At 47.5% G+C, this 929-nt stretch overlaps 1 protein-coding gene across 1 annotated transcript; it reads left to right on the top strand.

Annotated features, from left to right (window-relative positions):
• The first annotated feature begins 208 nt into the window (after nt 1–208).
• Nucleotides 209–601, top strand: LOC136402514 (large ribosomal subunit protein uL23-like). The gene has a single exon (XM_066379977.1). It carries the CDS (start codon nt 209–211, stop codon nt 599–601), a length of 393 nt encoding a protein of 130 aa, XP_066236074.1.
• Nucleotides 602–929: the final 328 nt, after the last annotated feature.

The raw sequence follows: 929 nt of genomic DNA on the forward strand, positions 1-929 counted from the left end.
TGAGTTTTTTGCTCAAACCAGATGAGTCTGCGCTCAAGCTGGCGACCTCCAGGTCTCAAACCTGGGTCCTTCTGCATCCCAGTCGGATGCTCTATACACTGCGCCACCACCTGGTCAGGCTGATTCTGGGAGACTTTTGATGTTGAAAAATATTGGCAGATTTCAGTGGAACTGCTTGGAAATAAAAAATATCTTCCTTTTTTGGAAGATGATGCTGAAAGTGAAGCAGGAAGCTCTTGCCCCTCCCAAAGCCAAAGCAAGGGCTTTGAAGGCAGAGAAAGCAGTGCTAAAAGGCGTCCACAGCCACACAAAAAGAAGATCCGCGTGCCCCCCCACCTTCCAAAGGCCGAAGACACAGCCTCTCGGAAGGCAGCCCAAATACCCTGGGAAGAGCATCCCCAGCAGAAACAAGCATGACCACTGTGCCACCATCAAGTTCCCCCTGACAGCTGCGTCAGCCGTGAAGAAGACAGAAGATGACAGCATGTCTGTGTTCATCGTGGATGTCAAGGCCAACAAGCACCAGCTCAAACAGGCTGTGAAGAAGCTATGTGGCATCAACGTGGCCAAGGTCAACACCATGATCGGGCCTGATGGTTAAGAAGAAGGCATATGTTCGATTGGCTCCTGACTAGGCTGCTTTGGATGTTACCAACAAAATTGGGATCATCTAAACGGAGTCCAGCTGGCTGATTCTAAATATAAAAATTTTACACTTACCCCCCCCCAAAAAAAAAAAAGCATACTGTTTTTTTTTTAAACAGGTGACTAACTTCAACATTAACGTCAATGCTTGTGACCGAGGAAATCAGATGATGCAAGGCTAAGCAAGAGCGTCAGTCAAACTGTCAAATGACAAGGGATGTTGGGTGACATCCAGGACACTAGTTTGTCGCAGGAAAATGACACCCAAATGGAGGATAATAGAC

The sequence above is a fragment of the Saccopteryx leptura genome, chromosome 4 (assembly GCF_036850995.1).
Source record: "Saccopteryx leptura isolate mSacLep1 chromosome 4, mSacLep1_pri_phased_curated, whole genome shotgun sequence".
Taxonomy (NCBI): domain Eukaryota; kingdom Metazoa; phylum Chordata; class Mammalia; order Chiroptera; family Emballonuridae; genus Saccopteryx; species Saccopteryx leptura.